Below are 20,325 nucleotides of genomic sequence, written 5' to 3'. Positions count from 1 at the left end.
TCCAATACCAAGAGTTTATGCTTGATCAGTTAATTAAAAAGCTGTCCTCTGATGAATCTTTAGATAAGAAATATGTATTAGAAATGGTGAATAACATCCAACAGGTTAGTAACCATTCCTTAAAATGTGGCTATGATGCACTGGAGGCTTCATTTAGATCAGCCATGACTGGCACAGTGATAAGAAGGCATGCATGGTTGAAAGAACAGGTCTTACCGGATCATGTTAAAGCAAAACTATTAGATGCTCCTATGGATAAGGCCAGTTTATTTGGGGAACCTGCCCAGCAGGTAATGAAGAAAATGGAAGAAAAGGCAAAATCTGTACAAACAGTTAAAGATTTCTTACAGGTTCATCCCCCAAGGTTTAGCAGGAACTGGCCTGCCAAAAATTGGTCCTTTCCTGACTCCACAAGATCCCAAAGGGGCAGGAATAGACGCTCTAGGGGCAGAAATCAATCCAGAGGAGGTGCCTACAGAGGACGACAGTGGCAAGGCAATAACCGGGGTACAGACACAACCACTGCCACTGCAACAGGACAATCACAGTGACTTGGCTCTGACTCCGCCTACCAGGGAGCAAATAGCAGCACCATTAGGCGGAAAGTTAGCCTTATTCTCGAAAAATTGGCACTATATCACAAAAGACAAGTGGATTTTGCAAACCATAGACCAAGGCTACCAGTTCCACTTCCACACTTTACCAGTAAAAAGAGGAATGCCAAACCTGCCTCCAAATCAAAAAAATAGAAGCTCTGCAGCAGATAGCGGAATTATCAAAGATGAGAGCTGTGGAAAGAGTACCAATAACAGAACAGGGCAAAGGATTCTACTCCAGACTCTTCCTAGTGCCAAGAAAAGAGAAAAACTGGAGACCTATTCTCGACCTGTCCATCTTAAACACATACATCATTGTCCCAAAATTCAAAATGCTGACCCTACAGCAACTTCTTCCCATGCTGGGCAAGGAGTGTTGGCTGGTAACTCTAGATCTCAAGGAGGCATACCTGCACGTCCCCATACCTCAGATTTCTTGCAGGATCAGAGCATTATCAATTCTCAGCATTGCCCTTTGGCTTATCTACTGCGCCCAGAGTATTCACAAAATGCCTGGCATCAGTAATCGCTCACTGCAGAGTACAGGGAATCCAAATTTACCCATACCTGGACGACTGCCTTTTACAAGCGGACAACAAAAGCAAGCTGACAACAGATTTACAAAGGGTCATTTACTTGCTACAAGCCCTGGGATATACAGTCAATTTACAAAAGTCAAGGCTGATACCATCCCAAACAAGAACTTTCTTGGGCGCGGAATTGGACACAGTAAAACAAATGGCATTTCTAACTGCAGAAAAACAAAAAGAGCTCCCTCTTTACTTCTTGGCATTAACAAAGCAGAACAAACTAACAGCAAGAAAAGTTCTGCAGGCCTTGGGCTTCATGGCATCATGCATAATCTTGGTCCCACATGCCAGACTGCATATGAGAAAGTTACAGTGGTACCTAAAGAATTTATGGTCTCAACACAGGCACAGCTTAGAAACAGAAATACCAATAATCCCATGCCTAAAACAGGAGTTCCTATGGTGGGCTCAAGCATGCCAGTCAAACCCAGGCTTACCCTTCCACAACTTTCGAGCAAGCCAAACCATCACAACGGACGCCTCAGACCTAGGATGGGGGGCGCACATGCTGGACAAATGCGTACAAGGACTATGGACTCAGGACCAGCTACACCTGCACATAAACCAAAAAGAAATGCTGGCAGTAAAACTGGCAATCCAAAACTTCAGACCATTCCTCAAAGAAGGCCATTTGATGATAAGGACAGACAACACCACAGTCATGTGGTACATCAACAAACAGGGAGGCACTCATTCATACCCCCTATGCAGAATGACTTTGGACCTTTGGAATCTGGCTCTCAGCTACAACATCCAGTTACAGGCAATATTTGTACCGGGAAAAGAGAACACACTAGCAGACATTTTAAGCAGAACCACCTCGGATGCTCACGAATGGATGCTACACCCGGACATCTTCAAGGCCATCACAAAGAAATGGGGAATGCCACAAATAGATCTATTCGCTTCCCCACTCAATCACCAGCTCAAAAAATTCTGCACAAGGACATTCCACCCACTTGCATGGAAGGTGGACTCTCTATCCTTCAGCTGGCAAGGCCTGACAGCATATGCATTCCCACCTCTTCCCTTGATGCACAAGGTACTACTGAAAATCAAAGAGGAACGTCCAAGGATAATTCTGATAGCTCCGAACTGGCCAAGACAACACTGGTACCCATTGCTGAGGAGCATGTCTCGGGAGAAAATGTGGTCAATACCCCTGATGCCTCTGATGTTAACTCAGAACAACTACAACATCATACATCCCAACCTAAAAACCTTGCAACTGACTGCCTGGAACATCACATAACAACAACTAACCCAGACTTTTCCCAAAGGGTTAAAGACATTATCATTGAAGCCCGCAGACCTTCAACAAGAAGGAACTATGCAGGAAAATGGAAAAGGTTCGTCATTTGGAGTACTGAAAGAGGAAAAGATGTGTCGAACATAGATATTGCTAACATTCTGGAGTACTTGGCAGAGCTCCTACATACAGGCCTGTCCTATTCCTCCATCAAGATACATGCATCAGCTATTTCAGCAGAATACAGCTTTGATCCTCCTGTCTTTTCACATCCTCTACTCAGGCAGTTCCTCAGAGGGATCAAGAATGTAAAACCTCCTAGGAAACCACCATTACCAGCATGGGACTTGAACTTTGTACTAGAAAATTGACACTCCCTCCGTTTGAACCAGCAGCAACAGCAGATCTACAACACCTGTCATGGAAAACTGCTTTCCTACTGGCTATTACTTCAGCAAGGAGGGTTTCGGAACTACAGGCCTTAATGGCAGTGCAACCCTTCCTAATCTTCCATCAAGATAGGGTGTCCATGAGAACTAATCCTACATTTATGCCTAAGGTGGTATCCAGAGTGTCTTTAAACCAGGCAATCCACCTACCTACCTTCTTTCCCAATCCACAAAACAGAGGTGAAAGAATGCTGCATACTTTGGATGTACATAGACAGTTACACTACTACCTGGACAGAACCAAAAGTAACAGAAAAACTGACCAGCTTTTTGTAGCCTATGCAACAGGAAGGGAAGGAAAAGCAATTTCCAAACAAACAATCTCCAAATGGATAGGAAATTGCATAAGATTCTGTTACTCCCACCATGGAAAACCAATTCCACAGAACATAAGACCTCATTCTACAAGGGCTACAGCCACTACCACAGCTTTCTTACGAGGAGTGGCAACCAAGGACATTATTGATGCGGCTACTTGGACCTCCGTGCATACATTTGCCAAGCATTATAACCTACCTCTATACTCTAGATCACGAGCAGGGTTTGCCACTGCTGTACTGCAAGGGATCCTAACTACACCATAATTTTTATTCCTCCTCCCCTAGTTTGGCTATGGTATTCTACCCATTTGTTATGACTGCAGATGCATCCATGAAGGACATAGTACAGTTTTGTACCTACCATAAATGTAGATGTCTGAACTGGATAGCATCTGCAGTCAGGATTACCCTCCCTCCTGCCCCTCTGTGGTACTCCTAGGGTATTTACCCTCCTAATAGCTAGCTGGGGGGGGAGTCTCTTATGGTGTATTTGTTTGTATATATGTACATACATGCTTATTTTTTGTGTTTGCCTTCTACTATTTTGGAAACATTGGCATTTACCCAAAATTTAGCTTTCCAAGAGGGCAATTGGCATCTGGGGCAAGAAACACTGAGGAAAATGGTGTCGGCTGATGCTTTTATACCCGAAGACCAGCAGAGATGACGTCGGGTGAAGTGCGACATCAGCCGAAGCCGGACCCAGACTTTGGAATCCGGCCGACCGAAGGGCTGCCTGACGACAGGACAACCCATTTGTTATGACTGCAGATGCTATCCAGTTCGGACATCTACATTTATGGTAGGTACAAAACTGTACTTTCTAGAGAGTGTGAATGCTAATAGGAGGGAGGTAATGAAGGACAGCGTGCAGAGAGTCTGACTTCTGTCAGGAGAAAAATTGAATCTGTAGATTCTTTTCACTGATGGGCAAGGAAATACTGTGCTGACAGGTGACAGAGGCTGACAGAAATGTAAAAGGAGGTGGGAACTTCCAACAGCTGACAGGAGGGAAATGGAGAGAAACGGGATTCCTTTTGCTGATGGGAAGGAAGGAAATGGACAGACCCTGAAACGTTGAGTGACAAGAGGGAAGCAAGGAATATGACCTGTGACAGGAAGGGGACTCTGGTCACTGAGAGACATGGAATAAGGGGAGAATGACCTTATCATTTATAGGAGGAAATAGAAGAATGTGGACTCCAATGATTGACTTGGAGGGTCATAGGCTACTTTGGTTGATAGCTAAATATGAGGAGAGGCCTGGAGCCCCAGCGGCTGGTTTATGGGGTTGTAGGTACTGACCACTGGCTGAAGAGAAGGTGAAGGCAGGAGACTCTAATTACGAACAGAAGAGTATCTGCAAAGATGCAAGTCATTGGATTGTGGAAAGAGGCAGGTAGGAGGCTACTGAAAGGGGCTATCAGGGGAATTGGCTTTCTGAGGGAAAGGATGGTGATATGGTACGGCCGTAACTGTTAGCATGTACTGACGTCTTCTAAAGGGGCTACTGTGGTTGTGATGTTGAGAAAGGGGCACTGACCCTTGAAAGAATTAATGAGGGAAAACAATGCACAAATCTTTGCCAAGACTGGGGAGATGGTAGGAAATATGCCACTTTTTGACAGTTATTTGTGTTGGAGTGGGGTCTTTTGGCTACTTATACAGGCTGTGAGAACTGTTGTCTATTGGTAAAAGTTCAACAGACCCGTGTTTTTTGTTCTCCAGTTGTAATTTCCACCAGCTAAGTTGATTCTATTAATTGTGCTCATCCCACTGTCAAATGTGCTTAAGGGTACTTTGCATAGATCTGGTAAAGTGACAAACAAGGTTTACAGAGTGTAGCTAAGGGAGTGCCTCTGGATCAGGCTTTCACTAGGCATAAGGCTTATTGGGAATTTCAGCAGGACGTACTTAGTTGAGCTAACTGAGCATGTTAGTGAAATAATTTATTAGAGTATGAAACTCATTAAACACAGTATAAAAAAAGGTATGGTAATTAGGTGGAACAGTGGTTGGCAGTAATTAAGGAAGACCTTGCAGAAACAAGAGAATTATGTGCAGCATTACAGTTAAAAAGACAGAGGCCAGAATGCCTATGTTGTAAAGAAGATAAGTAGTAGATTCTGTAGGTAACAACAGGACCAGTCATCAGGATTTCCGAATATTATCAAACTAGAGTGCATATAACTACTGTGTTGATCAGGAGCAATAACCAGGGCAGTTCTGGTGGCAAAGACTACAGGATGCATACAGCCATCTTAAGAGGAAAAACACTTATCTGTATGTGCAGGTTTATACAGGAAAATATGGTGAGAAGAAGAAGTTCTTCACATTGGTTTACGTAGAGTTTTCACATTGTTTTACGGAGATTTTTCATATTGTTTTACCCAGCTTCATAACACAGAGAGGTGGAGCCCTAACTGTGACCCAGGCAACTGATATTTAATTAGTGGCCTCTGACTCTGGAGGAGCCAGGTGGGGTGGGGAGTGAAGTGGTGTGGCCTACTCACCTTTCTGATGGCATGGGGAGGGGTGCTTGCACTAGGAAGCACATTGAATGGTAAGATATCTCCAGTGGAGGCCAGAGAAAACACCTTCAAATACTTCATGGGTAAGGCTAAGAGGGAACACCCCTTACTGAAGTGAAGGATGTCTCCTGCAGCTAGCCCAATTTCATCCCCTGCCTGGTGCTTAAAATAGAAAAGAAATCAAACCTGCCCGATGGCTATTTAAATGATAGTCTTTCCTGTTTGACTGTCGAACCTGTGATGGGGAACAACTGGACCAATCGGCCAAAAGTGGTCTGATGACTGACAGTGGGAGTAAAAACAGCAAAAACATAATTTTTTTCCACGTTGTTTTGAAAAGTGTACAGTAGTACTTTATGAATGTGTGTCTGTCTTGTGCTTCACTCAAAATTATAGTGGACCAATACCACAAGAGAGAAGATGCAGGCTTCTATTGCTCCCAACACAGTTCATGTTGAAATGCACCTACTCAGTCAATTTCAGTACGCATGTCTATCTGCACTGTTTTGACATTACTTTCTCAGTATCTTTCCATTTGGCGGTGTTGCTACCTTATTTTATGGGCTGTCTGTCTTCCATAAAATGTACTAATATTAGAAATTAGCTATATTGCTTATGTTTTTGGTGGTAGTGTAGTTATAGTTGATGTTATTTTGTTCTTATCGGGGACATACCTAACAAAAACCTGCAAAATTGGTAAGTTTATGTGACTATTTAATGAGGAGCTGAGGTTCCATAAGATAATCCTTAAGGGAGTTAGGAATGGGATCCATTCCCGTCATGGTATTAGAACCCAAAAGATTTGGAGAAATTAAAAAAAAAAAAAAAAAGAAGGAAACTGTTAACTAGAGAAAATGATAATATATTTTATGTTGTATTTCTTTTTTTGTTTTGTTTTTTGCAGCTTGCTTTTGAAACCATGAGTGTCATATCAGTGGTGACAAACTGTGCCCTTATTGGAATGTCCCCACAAGTCAATGCCTTATTCCCTGACTCTTCAGCTGATCTCATTCTGTGGGTCGTGGGAATTGAGGTAAGTGTGGAAATCTGCATGCAAGACAAGTGATACGTGTTGGAGTCCTCCTTTTGATACCTTTGAGCTACGTGGTGTTTGATCACATTCTTTTTGTTAATGCTGTTAAAAAGTTTTCTATTTGGTTTGTAGAAGCATTTCATACATCAGATAATCTAGTCAGTTGTGATTTTTGTTCTCTGTGAAGGTGTATTTTAGTGAGCCATTGCTTTGGGTCATCTAATGTTATTTGTATTGTCATCTTGAGCTGTCTTGCAGTGAGATTTTTGATAACATACATAGATGTAGTCTTGTACTCCATCACAGCAAAATGTATTTTCTTTCAACTGTTAATAGCACTGTGTTACTGAAGTACAGCTTAACTATCTTAAACTCTTTCACACCTATGGCATTTTTTAGAGCATTTCCATTTGACACCCATAGCTTCTTATGGTATTAAATCATTGTTAGGAACAAGCTTTCTTAGCCAAGTGAGTTAGCAGTTATTGAAATGTAGCATATAAAAGAGCAGTGTGTGATAAAGAAAGTAACGCCAAGATGATTTGTCTAGGATGATTTGTCACTTTCTATGCAAATGTTCGTCTTTGCCAGTATATGTGCACATTTTCATCTTTGCACTTGTGTTCACAACAGAGTAAGCTACATATTGCTGAAAGATATAAAGTGAAACTAAATGTTGGTGTACATAAAAACATTCTTGCTGTTCATGTGTTATTCTGTATCCTGGCTATTAGTCATTATGGAATTAGGTAGTATTTTTGTATTTCCGTTAACGTTGCCAAAAAATCTATTGATAAAGTTATTGCACAGTAGCAGTAGAAATCTTTCGTAATGTAAAAAAAATTGCCGCTGATACTTGCACTTTAAATTGTACATCTTTAGAAGTGTTGAGAGTTTTTTATACCGTTAACCATGCAGGTAGCCATATGTGTCATAGTTGTGGAAATATATAGCTTTTTCTGCATTATAATAATATGTCCATGTACTGATGTAAAGACTTTGAATGTGTTAATTATTGTCATTTTAAAAAGTTTTTGTTTTAACAGACTTGCTGGTAATGCTTTTTAATTGCATTTATGTTCCCAAGATGTTTATATATGTTTGGCTAATACTTGTTAAGTTGATTTTTCAGAAAACTTTGCAGAATCTAAGGATGTCTGTAGGCTGCTAGAGATGTAACATTCTTCAGGTATGAATCCGCTAAAAAGACCATTACAATCAAACCTTTAATTACCATTCATAAATTACTGATTGTGTTAGCCAGGACAGCCAAACGCAATTACTACTAATAAATTACAGGCCTTATTAGCAAGGAGAGCATAACTAGTAATATAGTCTTACTGTACAGTTTGTAATGTTTTGTTCCTCTGACAGCTGGCCATCAGCTGCTCCTGAGGTGCACTGTTATTGTAGCATATTTACAGACAGAATCAATACTTTTTCCACTCTGCAGTACTGTGGCTTTCTTATAACACAATAATCTGAAGCCATGAATGGGTGTTGTGTATGTTTCTATCTCAACATTGTATCATTTTGTGTGGAGTCATTGAGTGACTTAAAGGCTGAAAACATTCCTACAGATGTGTTTTGCTTCTTAGCTTACCAGTAACACTGACATGATTTAGGAGCTACATATGAAACTTGGTCTGACTTTGAGGAGTGCTATGAAATGGTTTGGACTTCTTTGTCTTTGGGCCATCACAGCACAAATTCCTTCATTCTCCATTTGCCTTAAGATGGTTGTCATTCCGCTCTGAACATCTAGACCAGTCCATGGCTTTTCTTCTCAATATGCTATGGAGCATGTTCCTGTTTTGGAAAGAGCAAAGAGATTTTATTTCCCCTTCCTTGTTCTGAAGGGGATGAGAGGGATTCCGTTTTGTCTTGGGTTTTACCAGTTTAAGCAGACTTATTTTATATATATGGTCTATGTGGGGGTAATGTTCACGCTTCCATATTAAACTTAGATGGTGTTGCTAAACATGATAGACAACTAATAGCATATCATTTTCCGAGATCCTAATAGAAGGAACCTTATATTCAGTCTAAATCAACACCATTTTTAAGAAAAGGCGATGGTATTAGGTAATTTTTTTTTTCTGCAGTAAGAGAGCTTGTTGTCAATTCTGTCCATGTTGGCACAGATCTTGTAAAAAAAAGGTCTTGTTATGTTCTTCTGCTTAGATAAGTAGCATCTCGTGATTCAATCAAGGGACTTCCTAGTAGCAGCTATTTTGTGTGTACTTAACTGGTTGCAAGTCTTGGGATCACTATAAACTACGAGAAGTCCCTCTTGATTCTGGTGTACAAGATGTTCTTTATTGGGGCAGATCTGGACACATTGCAGTATTAGTCATTCCTGCTGACAGAGAGGGCCCATGAAATTATAGTTTTCTTTTCCTGGGTGAAGAAGCAGAGGTTGGTCAGGGTTCAAACCCATGTTCTCCTCTTGGGCTTCTTTTCAACCACCATTTGAAGGAATGCTTTCAGCCTTTAAGTTGCTCAGTGACTCACTACAAAAGGATACAATATTGAGTTACCCCCCTGCATATTAGTATTTACTGTATTTTATTTTAATGTTTAGTTTTCTTTTAATTTTCCCACGAAAGTGCATTTTCGACAAAATGCACTTTCGAGGAAGTCAGTTCACAGAAGCACGGTTTGACGAACCATACTTTCGATTAAAGAATATAGATCCATATATATTTATATATACGTATACATGTGTTATTACCTTCCTCAGCTTGCATGACCCCTCCAGCTACCTTACTGACAGATGTCTCTAAGCCTGGCATGTTTGTGCTCAGTCATACACCACATAGCTTCATCTGAGAGTTAAAAATTAGGAGAGTGATAGTGTGCTGTTAATGTTTGTGCTAGCAGGTAGAAGCAAGCCTTCAAATGTTGGAGCTAGAGAATGCTGAATTGTTTTTGACATTTTGATAGTATGTCTTTAGAATCTTAATCATTACCCCTGTCAGTGGGCCATCTCTGAGATATCTGATTAGGTGAGTGCTCTCATGTCTGTTGCTTTGGTGTAATAATAAATATTTGTACAGTATTTACATGAGAAAAATTATATTATTTATGAGCATACATTTAGTTTTGAGCTTATCGTTTGCATGCTGTTTTTAACAACATAGACTGATGCATCTGTTTTAAGCTGTTTGCTCATTTATTCATTCATCCTTCTTTACAACACTCATTTTTTTTTCTCTTTAGAGTCAGTGAGGAATTGGTGTCTATCTCTGCATTCAGTGCACTTAAGGTACAAAAATAATAGGAGCATTTCTTAATTGGAAACTTTTCAGTGCAGGACAAATGCACCCACACCCACACACAGACACACACACACACACACACACACACACACACACACACACACACACACACACACTAGAATGATGCATGCACACCTACTTGCAGTTTAGCGGATTGCCATTTCACTTACAGTGTGTTGCTGATGTGAGAGAAAACTGGAGCTTTTAGTGCCCATAAATAAGGGATCTGGATCCAGGAAGGACATGCAGAGTCTTCATAAATGGTAACAGATAATGAGCTTTCTGTGATGCTGAAGACATATCACCTGTAGTTTTAGAAGGATACATTGCCCATACAGGGAGCTGATGTTAGCGCTGAGCTGCTGTCACCATACTTGGAGTGGTAGCCAACATGCTCTGTCAGTCTCAGTCTTCCTTTTCTTCAGGTTCTGATGATGAATGCTTCAGCAGCAAGGTGGAGAGCCTAGTTGTATGGAGAAATGGCACCCTTTGAAGATGGATCTCCACATAAATCAGTTAAATCTGCAACAGTCTTTCTTGAATTAAAGACTCTGAAGGAGAATCTGAATTCAGAACATGTTCTGACTTTGTCTCACAATTTATTTGTTAAGTGGTACCTGAAAAAAAAGGTGGTAAGTAATCACACCCACTTTGTCAAGAGATGATGTGGGTCTGGCTTTGGGTCACAGACAACTGCATCATTATGTCAATATTTCACATCCCAGAAGTAATGAATGTCGGGGGGAGTCACTGAGCCACTCCCCGCCTCTTCCTGGAACTTAGGATTTAGAGGGCTTTCCTGGGAGTAAGGCATTCTATAAAATGAACATTTTGCCATTGTGTGATTTGGGTCTCATGTATTCCACGGTCATGGTGCATGTGCCAGTTATTTCCAGCAGTCATGACTTTATGCTAGGCAGGACTAATTCATCACTGACTGGGCATGCAGTTCTTTAAAGGGATTCTAAATTCTCTCCTCTTTTGAAGAGCTCTGCACCTCTTTAGGGATTGGATTTCATGACTGACAGGCTTGTAGTTTGCAGAGTCTTAGACTGGTAAGCTGGAATGATGCTGTGATCTACAGGACCTATTCTAGACCAAACACATCACTCAAAAGGCTGCTTAGGATACACAGCAAGGCTGTCATTCCACTTTGGTTGGGACCTATAGAATATATCTTTCTTCTTGGGAACAGAGGATGCAAACTCATTATGGTTTCAGGCAACATACATAGCAGCTTTAAGGGTTCACATTACAAAAAGCTCCTCTTCCTCCTTTTCCAGATGTTCATTAAGGCAGTTCCAGGGAGAAGGTAAGGGGACACAGATCAATCCCGGAATTAATTCATCTACCTGACACTTCAGTTAAATGAGAGGACATTGAAAGAGAGCTGTAGGAAGGAGGATTCGTTATCCTTGTCTTCCTTAGGGAAGAGAGCCTTTTAATCTTCTGAGTTCTATTCGCAACACAGGGATGAAGGAAGAACCACCCACAGTTCTAGTGCCTTTATGAGTAGGCCCTTGTTTATTCCATGTACTTGGAGATGAACATGCAGTGATTGGGTGCTAGATGTCAAGCATTAGGATTTTGGTGCCCAGAACACTCAGTAAAGATGGCACTGAAGTTAGGCCTAAACAGGGTATAGACTAACCTCACCACATATATTTGTTAAGGCGTTGCATCATGATGTATCTAAAGATACACTCTCTCACTAACAGAGACAGGTTCCACTAGACATTGAATGGCTGGTATACTCACAGTATCTGGGCTGGTCTTCCAACCCAGTTCTCAGCAGACTGTATCATCCTCTGCCAGCAAACTCTTTCATACTTTGGTGTGAAGAATCCTCAGTCCTTAATTTAAACCAGCAGTAGGAGACTTAAAGATTTTCTCCAGGTATGAATATGCTGCAGCCCTTTGTTTGTGGAAGAGGCAGTACTTATATTGTGAGATGTATCTCTTTGGCAGTTGCTCATAGAGCAGATACCATCATCTAACAAGAGGGAGGCCTACTCCTGTCTAGTCAGCTAGGAGATAGTTGCACAGGAGGCCACCTCAGTGGCAGACTTAACCTGGAAGAGTCTATAAATTAATTCTGTCCTTGTGCTGCTCTGCTTTTTCTCAGTGTTCCAGTATTAGAGCTGGACCACACAATGAATCTTGCTGCTGATCCTTGCAATGGGCAACCGTAATTGATAAAGAAGAAATATTTGTTGCTATATATTCATAAATAAATCTGGAGAAGGAATGTCAGAGCTCTCAGTGTGAATCATAAGATTTATGAGAAATGAAGAGATCAGAAGAAAAGATTTATTTCATGTTATTATTATGCCCCTCTTAAAGATTTAGTTATGTATGTATGTATATATGAATATATATGTGCATTTGTGTCTGTGTTTTCAGTGGGTTAACCCTGTATCCTACTGAACCTGATTAAGAAGCTCCCACTGTTTTATAAATGAATAATACAAAGTTTTTTTTTCACATAGTTGTTAGTAGCTGCATCACAATTAGTGTAAAAGGATGGAAATCATTAACATAAAATGTATTCATATGATGAGAGGCATTGGCTAAAAGACATATAAACCATTGATCCAGAAACACAGCTAACTCTGTATGTCAAACTAACTATAGCAAAAGATGCTGCTTAGAAAATAAACTTAATGATTTTATTGCTTCTCTCTTCCAACACATTTTTAGTCAGTAACGTCCAGGAATGTACTTAAGTACTAGTGGTAGCCAGACAACCTTCTCATAGTCCCAGTAATGGGCTTCATTTTATTTCAAAGAAATTTGCCAAGAATTATTCACTAACACCTTTAGAAATTTGACAAAACTAATGATCTAAATTGAGCGTTCTACATCCAGCTTTTTTTAAGCATTAGCGTTTCTGTATAACCTCTGTCTTACAGCTGGACATGTTGCATATCCATTTAAGTATGCCTCAATTATTCCAGTGCCTAACTTTCCTACCCCATCCACAACTTTAAACCAGTAGCAAGCCTATATCCTCTAGCAAAGGTATTTGAAAAAAATAATTAAAAAAAGTAATCTCCGTGGTATCCCTGAAGTCTCAAAACAAGGCAGGCAGTCTGTTTCCAGTCGAAAATCCTTTATTAAGTACATAGACAAGCGATCCAAGTAAAACAAAAATAGAGTAATAATTTCCTCACAAGCTTTCTAAATATATATATATATATACTTTTTATCAGGCATGGGAGTGGTTTATTGTGCTGTAAAACAAAGTGTTATTGGTATACATGTTAAATTCACATCCCTTCCCCCATCAGTGTGACATTCGAGCTGGTCCTGCCCTGCGTAGTAGCTGTCATAATAATATATAACCCTTATGTACTTTAAATAAAATTTATAATGATGTGGTACCTCTTATTTAACCAGATTATTAAGTAGATTATTGAACTGCGGTGGTGGTGCTGCGGTAGCGTTGTCGCCTCACAGTAAGACGTTGTCCTGTTCAATTCTCAGCTAAAGCGTCTTCTGTGTGGAGACATGCGTGAATGGGCGTACCTTCCTTGAAGGTTGTACGTCAGGGCTGGCAACTCGGCACGTAAAAATCTACTGCCAATCATTAGCGGACCGGAGTTCTGCTGTGGCAACCCCTAACTGGGAAAACCCGAAAGACACAACATCAACATTAAGTGGATTATTAAGTCTGTGATTTTATCCAAGACATTATACTACATGGCTGGAAATATATCAACTTTAGTTCATTTGGCAATCAAAAAATATATAGAAATATATACATATACATTTTGCATGTAAAAATCAATTTCTATTTTCATAACCTATTGTTAACAAAGATCGCTTTCGTCCTTCTAGACTTCTTCACGTCTGTGTACAAGAACCCTAAAAACAATGTAAAAATATACATATATAATTGTATAATTAGTTAGTATTGTTATTACACATCATTTGAATAAAGTGGAAAAAAAGAACCAGGAAAAAAAAAATAAAAATAAGAAAAAATGTATGTATGATGATGGAAACAAAATATACACTTAAATTACAACTGATTTAAAACGGTATTTAAAACCAACTGGTAGAATAAAATAAAATACAATTAGTCATGTAAACAATGTGGCAATTTTGTAAGTTCCAGTGCACTTTTAATTGAGACGAGTTTAAGTTCACTACTTCTACTACTATTGTCTGATCTGATTAATATACAGTGATTAACTAGAGATATATGGACTGAAAATCTTCCACACAGAGAAGGTTCTTACACTGTTTTGAAAAAAAATAATTTACATTCAGATCCTAGAATACATTAACAATTGTGGCTTGCTATCCTATGCATAATACGGGTCCATTAAGGGATGTAGTATTTTTAGGGTCAAATGCAGATCAACTGACACTATTTACAGTAGTATAATTTATATCGGTCTTACTTGTAGCATTTTGATACATTGACACGGGCCTTCATATCTGCATATCATTCTCTAACTGTCTAACTAGAAAACCTGCGCTTTGGATCCGAAGTCGTATAGTTCACAAATAGGCATGCCAAGTTAGCACCAGTAATAGAGTGCCATAAGGCTCTTTTGTAGTAGTCTCAATAAGGCCTAGCCTGACATAACTTAATCATGCATGTGGATGATCTGCTATTATTAAATGCGAACAAGTAATTTGACAAGTTTCAGGACAAACTGCAAAGTGATTTTAATGCATTATGGAACTAGATTTCTAAAAATGACTAATTAATCTGTACAAGTCAGTGGTAATGACCTTTGGAACTCAAGTGGCTACATGATGCCACCCATTCTCATTAGAGACCTCGTAAGTAATAATATTTGTTATGCTATGCAACGTAAATATCTTAGTGTCTTCCTTGACCTTACTTTTTCATTCACAGAAAATACTCTTAACAGGACACTCAACAAAATGAAATAGTTTTACAAGATTTACCAAAACTGCAGTCTGTGATGCCAGTTATTGCCATCAGTTCATCATATAACACCAACCTGATTCAGACTGTTGAAAATGAAATAATAAGGTTTATTTGCCTTGTTACCTGTAGAGACTTATCCTTCTAGAATCTTAATGGCTACCAGTGACTAAAGAGCAAGCCCATTACTTACACATTTATTTACCAGCTACACTGCCCCCAACTCCAAGCAGAACTCTGCTTACACAATTAGAAACAGCACTAACTGTGCCATAAATTTTTCCTGACAACCTTTTAGTACTTCTGTAAGCGAAAAAAATTTTCAAAGCACGGACCAACTTGCAGGAACCAACTACCCAATGATATTTGTGATCAGCCTGATAGCTTTCAAACCAAAGTTAATGCGCCTTTCTTCTGTGAATATGAATACAATTGTTTCAGAGACACTGGATGAAAACTTCCTTGTACTGCACACTTATTATGCTTCAGTGCTTCTCTAACGTAACAATCTTCTGAAGGAAATATGATATGCGTAGTTGTCTTAATGCTGACATTCATATACTGCTGTTTAGGCTGTTCATTATTCTTTGTATTTATTCTTGTGCAATAATTACTGCAGCTGCGTTTATTTCTGTCATGTAATATAAACTGCAAATGCCATGGTCTCTTTATTATATGTTATACATGATTTTAATACACACACACACACACACACACACACACACACACACACACACACACACATGCACACATCTGACATACAGCTGATTAAACTTTACTTGACTACCATTCTCTTGATCATATAGCTTTGAAATCTCCACTGTCAGAGCACCTGTACAGAGTTACCTCCATGTGGAAGGGGTGCACCTTGTACACGCCTGCATCTCTCTCTGTCTTGGTGTGTGTGTGTGTGTGTGTGTGTGTGTGTGTGTGTGTGTGTGTGTGTGTGTGTGTGTGTGTGTGTGTGTGTGTGTGTGTGTGTGTGTGTGTGTGTGTGTGTGTGTGTGTGTATATATATATATATATATATATCTATAATATGTGTATGTGTGTGCATCTACTTCACGTACCCGAAATATGATATAACCGAAGACGAGATGACTGAGATGAGAACGCCGCAACTTCAAATAAACAAATGGCCACGTAGCCAAAAAGTTTCCCAGGGTAAGTAACCACTGGGCCAGCAATGGGACATTTACCCTTTTCACCACTGTACTGAGATCCTGGAGTCAGTACATTTAGTTAGGAGGAGTGTGGGGAGTGCAGCTCTCCACCTGGGTAGGTTGTAGTTGGTGCGGTTTGTTGTCTGTGGGTTTTTGGCCCAGTAGTTAATTACCCAGGGAAAAATTTCGGCTTTATGGTCATTTGTTTTTTTGAAGTTTCAGCGTTCTCATCTCAGCAATCTGGTCTTTGGTTTTGTGGTATTTCGGTTATGTGAAGTTAACCCATGGTGTATACATATAAAATGAAGATTGCACAACAGTGGGGATAGGAAGAAACATCTTATTTCACACTGTTAAGAATTTCACTGTCTTGCAGTTTTGTTTGTTACTGTACTGAGAATCATTGTGAGGTTAGACAACTAAGAAAATGACTCCCCAAATGACTTAAACATTCTGCCGGAAGGTATGTCTCAAATAAATAACTGGTGTCAAAATCATGGTCTAAAACTAAAGGCCAAAAAATCTAATATTGTTTCCTTTGGGAAGTCATCTACCCCAGGAAACAATCACATTGACAATACGCCACTAAGAGTTGACCTAGTTGTTCAGGATTTGGGAACTTATGTGGATAAAGACCTAACTTTTGACCAACACATGTTAATTGTTGTAAGAAAGTCCTTCTACATTGCACAGCTTATAAATGAAAGGCTTGTGTCTAGATATAGGGATGATATTGTCCCCCTATACTCAGCTCTTATTAGGCTAATCATTAAATATGATAAGAGATTATGCCACACATGCATCAACTGAAACACCCACAGAGATACCTTACTAAAAATATACAAGTCCTAAGCAACATATCTTACATGGACCAACTCAAAGCTCTGTCACTATGCTTGGTGTCCTACAGACTGCTAAGAGGTGACCTATGTCTACAAGGCATCCTCTGACTCATTACTGATGGATTTACTGTACATCAGCAAGCCAGGTTGCATCTGAAATACTCAGTCTAGGGATCTAAACCTGTTCTGCCCATCAACAAAACAGTTTGGAGGGACAGGTATACTTCACCGAGGATACTGCTGCTATGTAACAGACTCCCCATCCATGTAAAATAAAGTTCATCCCTGTCCATTTTCAAACAAACTTAGATCTGTGGATGGGACTGCCCCCTGTACTACTAATGGACAGATGCAGCTCCTAAATGCTTTATTCCTTTTAGTGGGTTCCCTCAAATTATCTATGGTATGATCCCAGTTATTCTCATTAGGGATGATATGTAATTATCGACCATGTAATGGGTAAGGCCATTCTATAACAAAATGGGATAGGTTATTATGAGCACAAAAATGGAAACTGGCTAGGTTTAAAATAGCCTGCAAGGGCAGCTAGCCTAGTACTTACCTATGTACATGTGCAGGTAATCAACTATCAGGCTTGTGTTTGACCCACTAACGATCAACTCTCATATGTGCAGTCATTAGTGTGTAAATGCCACCATTTTACACTAACATCAAGGTTGCAGTTTTCCCAAAGACTTCTCCTTGCCCTAAGATGATGCAGCCTCAGAGCTGATGAATATTAATAATAATTGTATCCATGTACAGAGTGACTTGCCACCATACCTCTCAACCGTACTGAATACCTCGGTATTTACCAGTTTTGAGGTCCAAATAATGGGGTGCCACACGTTTTCGAGTTGCCCCCTTAATTCCCGAATTTCCCACTTTTTTTTTTTGCTGACGTCATCGCACACAGAGGCGTGCGCTGTGACGTCAGCTTCGTGACCAGCCTGCCAGCCTGTTGGAATTCTGCTTTGGGCCGAGTCAGAGTGTGTTTGCTTATTTTTACAGACTCAAACACCCTTGTTGAGTCATGAGTCACACGCTGGCTGCAGCCTGCAGCGGGTCTTCGAAAATCCAGATCAGATCATCCCAGGGACCAAGTGTGAAGTCAAGTCTCCAAGTCTGTCAGGCACAGAAAGTCAGTGTTTTTTGTTTAAATTACAATAATACAGGCTCAGGCTAATACTTATTTAGTTTAGGTAGGCAGGACGCAACCCTATCCCCAAGCATCAGAGCAGTTTTGTTGGACCCGGAGCTGTGCGGTGGTCAATGAAAAATATATCTCTACTACCACTTCTTCCTTTGGTTCCTCCTCCACCTCCTGCAGGTAAAATAAAAGTTCCTTACTAATTTTATTTAATTTCTACAGCTCTCTATTAATTTGTTGACAAAGGTTTTTCCAATAAAGCCTAGAAACAAACAATAAAAACTGTGGGAATATTTATCATTTGAGCTACAGACGAAATGTATACTAACTCTGTGAGCCTTAGAAGTATAGTGCTAGTCATTAATAGCATTTGGGAATGGGATTTAAAGATCTAACTTTGAATTGTAGCAAATCTAACTTAAAATTAACTAGTAGTAGGAATGGGTAATTTCAGTTTGAAATCTTGAACAGTAGTTTGTAACTGGCTCGCCTAGGTGGGGGAGGTGTTGGATTGTAAACCCTATCTCATACGAGATTATGATTGTACTCACCTTTTGTGGCTTCTGAAGAAGCCCATGAACTTATGTTTTCTTCGCACTGATTGTTAACCTACGCTGACTGCACTACTAAGCATATCCTTTGAAGGAGGGTCTCAACTATTGGATCCATTCCACCCCATTTGAGGTGGCTGAGATGAAAATAGCAAACTGCTTGGAATACAGCTGTAATGTTTTCCAGGGTTGCACAAACAACACAACTGAAGGAACTAACTGGGGCAGTATTAGTTTTTTTCTTTGTTCTGCTTGTATGCTTCACTTTTCAACATATTGCTGTTGCAGTGACACCTTTTCCTTAATGTTAACTAAAGTGCTGATTTACTTTGATTATGTATAGTAGAGTGAAAACACAATGTGTGGTTTTTACACCAAAATGAAGGTGCATATCTGGAGTTCAGTTTCACACTACATTTTTCCATATCGGGGTTTAGCCCTAAATTTAACCATGAAGGGTTTCTTTACTCTGCACAGTTGGATTTTCCCAGAATGTTTTTGGGAATGATGTTATATGCACATGATGTTTCTCCATACTAGCCAGCAACATCTAGATTTGGGTTAATTGTGAAAGTTGGTTATTTGTTCTTCTGTTTACGTAATTTCAGTGGCAGAATAAATCCTTCTGCAGCAAACGTTTGTGTGTGTATGTGCGAACGTGCGTGGGGGTAGTAAATAAAGTGAAATTGGTTCTTAACATCAGGAAATGTTCTGAAGGACTTCTGCTACATTTTATGCATACCTCACTGCTGCAACTGTCCAGATTTTAGCCTCTAATTTGTTGGTCTTTTCCTTGTAAAATGTGTGGTTTTCTGGCAAATCACTTCAGTATTGAAGTCACTGAATAATGACTGACATTTGAGTTTCAGACTTTGTCCTTCAGTAAATGCAGGCTAATGCAAAAACGGTTAGTCGCTCTATTTTCCAAGTTTGTAAGATCAATATTAAACAAGTCCCTTTTTTGAGCCTTTGTTCACTCCATTATTTTTAGCTTTTTTCAAAATTCTTGTACTAAGAAGTTGAGAGGTTTGTTTGCATGGTAAACCTAACTAGGGATCTGTGTGTGTGTGTGTGTGTGTGTGTGTGTGTGTGTGTGTGTGTGTGTGTGTGGGGGGGGTAATTTGTCCACTCACTTAAAGAACAAACTGACATTTTAGAGACTTTTTGATTTATAGCATTATAAATTTGAAAGGTAGTAGTATTTAAAAACAAAGTTCCTAACAGATACATTTTCCCAGGAGTTTCACCTGTGTCCCTCATTGACAGGGGTGACAGGTGCTGATTCAGGTTTCTTTTTGGGATAAACTCTTGACTAGGCATGTAAGGGCCCCATGGCCATTAACCTAGTAACCTCTTATGATCTTATTGACATTTGCCAGTCTGGTTAACATTTCTTATGCCATCAGTCCTTTTGTGTTTACTGAACCCTCTTTAGTCAGGGCTAGTTACTATCATCTTAATAGAAATAAAATTCATATTTATAACAAATTCCAATGCTAAGTGATCAGATGTACCACATGGTGGCAATGGTATAATATGATGACTATCACCACGTTTATTTGAAAACAATAACTCCAATGCATTATTTATTCTAATTAGAAACTCCAGTTCTTTGTTGAGATCGAATAAAAATCAGATTGTATAATGCAAATACCAGACTTTCC

General features: G+C 39.7%; 1 protein-coding gene across 3 annotated transcripts in view; it reads left to right on the top strand.

Annotated features, from left to right (window-relative positions):
- ANO10 (anoctamin 10) overlaps positions 1-20,325 on the top strand; it is a 1,956,032-nt gene that overhangs the window by 1,204,095 nt on the left and 731,612 nt on the right. For all 3 annotated transcript variants that reach the window (XM_044065053.1, XM_044065056.1, XM_044065055.1), the window contains exon 11: positions 6,640-6,768. In XM_044065053.1, the coding sequence (XP_043920988.1) occupies positions 6,640-6,768 (129 nt within the window). The remainder of the gene's footprint in view (positions 1-6,639; positions 6,769-20,325) is intronic.

This window comes from Protopterus annectens, chromosome 3.part0 (genome assembly GCF_019279795.1).
Source record: "Protopterus annectens isolate FY-2018-M chromosome 3.part0, PAN1.0, whole genome shotgun sequence".
Classification (NCBI taxonomy): domain Eukaryota; kingdom Metazoa; phylum Chordata; order Ceratodontiformes; family Protopteridae; genus Protopterus; species Protopterus annectens.
This window is presented reverse-complemented; position numbering and strand designations above follow the sequence as displayed.